Source organism: Teleopsis dalmanni, chromosome 2 (assembly GCF_002237135.1).
Source record: "Teleopsis dalmanni isolate 2A chromosome 2, ASM223713v2, whole genome shotgun sequence".
Taxonomy (NCBI): domain Eukaryota; kingdom Metazoa; phylum Arthropoda; class Insecta; order Diptera; family Diopsidae; genus Teleopsis; species Teleopsis dalmanni.
Window position 1 is genome coordinate 220,320,837 of NC_051847.1, and position 2,127 is coordinate 220,322,963.

The 2,127-nt window shown below is 29.1% G+C and overlaps 1 protein-coding gene across 1 annotated transcript; it reads left to right on the forward strand.

The window, feature by feature from the left end:
- Window positions 1–723: 723 nt before the first annotated feature.
- LOC119676782 (allatostatin-A receptor-like) lies at window positions 724–1,453 on the forward strand. The gene has a single exon (XM_038088042.1). It carries the CDS (start codon window positions 767–769, stop codon window positions 1,451–1,453), a length of 687 nt encoding a protein of 228 aa, XP_037943970.1. The 5' UTR covers window positions 724–766.
- The last annotated feature ends 674 nt before the right edge of the window (window positions 1,454–2,127 follow it).

Consider the following 2,127-nt stretch of genomic DNA (forward strand, 5'->3'; position numbering starts at 1 on the left):
GTTATTTATCTAATTAAACTACAAGTATTAATTTAAAAAGGGTAAACTAATATAATTTTGGTAAACAATCATAAAAATGTGAATTTAAATAAATATTTTAGCAAACAATATTTATTATAATTGAGTTTAAATTCTATTAACTTTCCGAATATATATTTTTACTGTATTTAATATACACATTTGTAATTAAAACTGCAATTTAAATACTAAAACTTTGATTTAATTATGCAAAACTTTTAATAAAAGTTAAATACAAAAAACCACCATTATAAAAAAAATGTGAAAATGTAGAAATTATTTATCACATTTTGCTGCCATATAAACAAATTAATTAGTGAAATATAATTCATAAAAATAAAATAATAACATATTATTGTATGCTTGTAATAAAACGAGTAATAAACAATCAACAATTTAGTTATAAAAAATGATACATTTTTTATTAATAAATTAAATATAAACAAACATATATATGTATTCACACATGAACTGAAAATATTTTTATGAAAAAATAAAAATTATTAGCAAAATATTATTGTAAAGCAAAAATGTCACAGTGTTAAAAATGTTGCCATACATAAATTTTCAATAGTGAAACATATAAACAATATTTTTTATTTATTTTAATTTTATTTAATTTATGAATTATTTTGAATTGGATACCTGCACAATTGGCCAAAACTAAACCAACGGATTTTTTAATAAAAGTTCCCACCTCTAAAAAACACCAAACTCTTTTTACGAACATTTGCAACACTACCACATCATGGCTAATTTAAACAATTCGACTCTCATGCTGCTGAACAATTTCGTCGCTGCCCATACCATCAGCAGCAATAACAATAACGACGATTATATTGACTTTTCCACCAGCAGCAGCTTCGCGACGAGCAATAGCAATAGCAACAGCAACCCGAACACAACATTTTCGGCGATCAAAAATGACACGGAATTTCTTGAATTCTATGGCGAAATACAAAGCCTCGTATCCATAATTGTGCCCATCTGTTTTGGCATCATTGCAGTGACTGGCTTTTTTGGCAATACTTTGGTTATTTTAGTGGTGCTACTGAATCAACAGATGCACTCAACAACAAATCTGTTGATTGTAAATTTAGCAATTGCGGATTTATTGTTTGTTGTCTTCTGTGTGCCATTCACAGCTGCAGATTATGTTACAGATATTTGGCCTTTCGGAGATCTTTGGTGCCGTATTGTGCAGTACCTAATTGTGGTGACGGCGTTTACAAGCATTTACACACTGGTTTTGATGTCAATAGATCGATTTTTGGCTGTGGTACATCCGATACGATCACGCATGTTACGCACAGAGAAAATAACCAAAATTGCTATTTTTACCTTGTGGACGGTGATACTGATTATATCGTTGCCAGTACCAATGGCTCATGGAGTGTTGGTAAGTAGAAATATTTCAGGAGGACAAAGAAATTGAAAATTACACATAATTAAATTTAACCTGCATATGTCGCTACGTCCCACAGAAAACAATTGATTACATTTGAAAATTAATGAGACTTCAATAGTTACTTGCAGCATTTCAGCAATATACTTTAAGACCTCAATTGAGTTGGGTTTGGTTATAATAATCATTATATTTATTATTAAAGAAATGGGAAGTACTGTATACGGCAATACAGATTGCTGCCTACACTTGCCACAAGATAACATGATTATCTGGAAAGAATATTGACGAAATTTAAGGTCAGTAAGTCTATTTAAGGTCTATTTGTCTAAAGAGAAAGATAAATAGATGGCAAATAATTTTGTTTGAAAAGGAATTAGAAATTTGTCCATCGATAAGGGTTCTTGGAAACAAGATCTGCTTTAGTGTTACCATCTTCAAGATTAGATTTATCTATCAGATATCGACAGGGATTAAATTGATTTTAAATGTCTTTACTAAATTCTATTTTTTTTTGGAAAATAATGATATAAGACATCAAATATTATATCCGATGTATACAAATGATCCTTCTAGTCTTCTCTAGAATCAGAAATGATTCTTCTGTGTGGTATTAGAAATGCATATATTTAAACACTATTAAGAATTGTTGCTTTAAAAACATTTTTTAACAGTTTTTTTACAGCAACTGCGATCAGAACGCA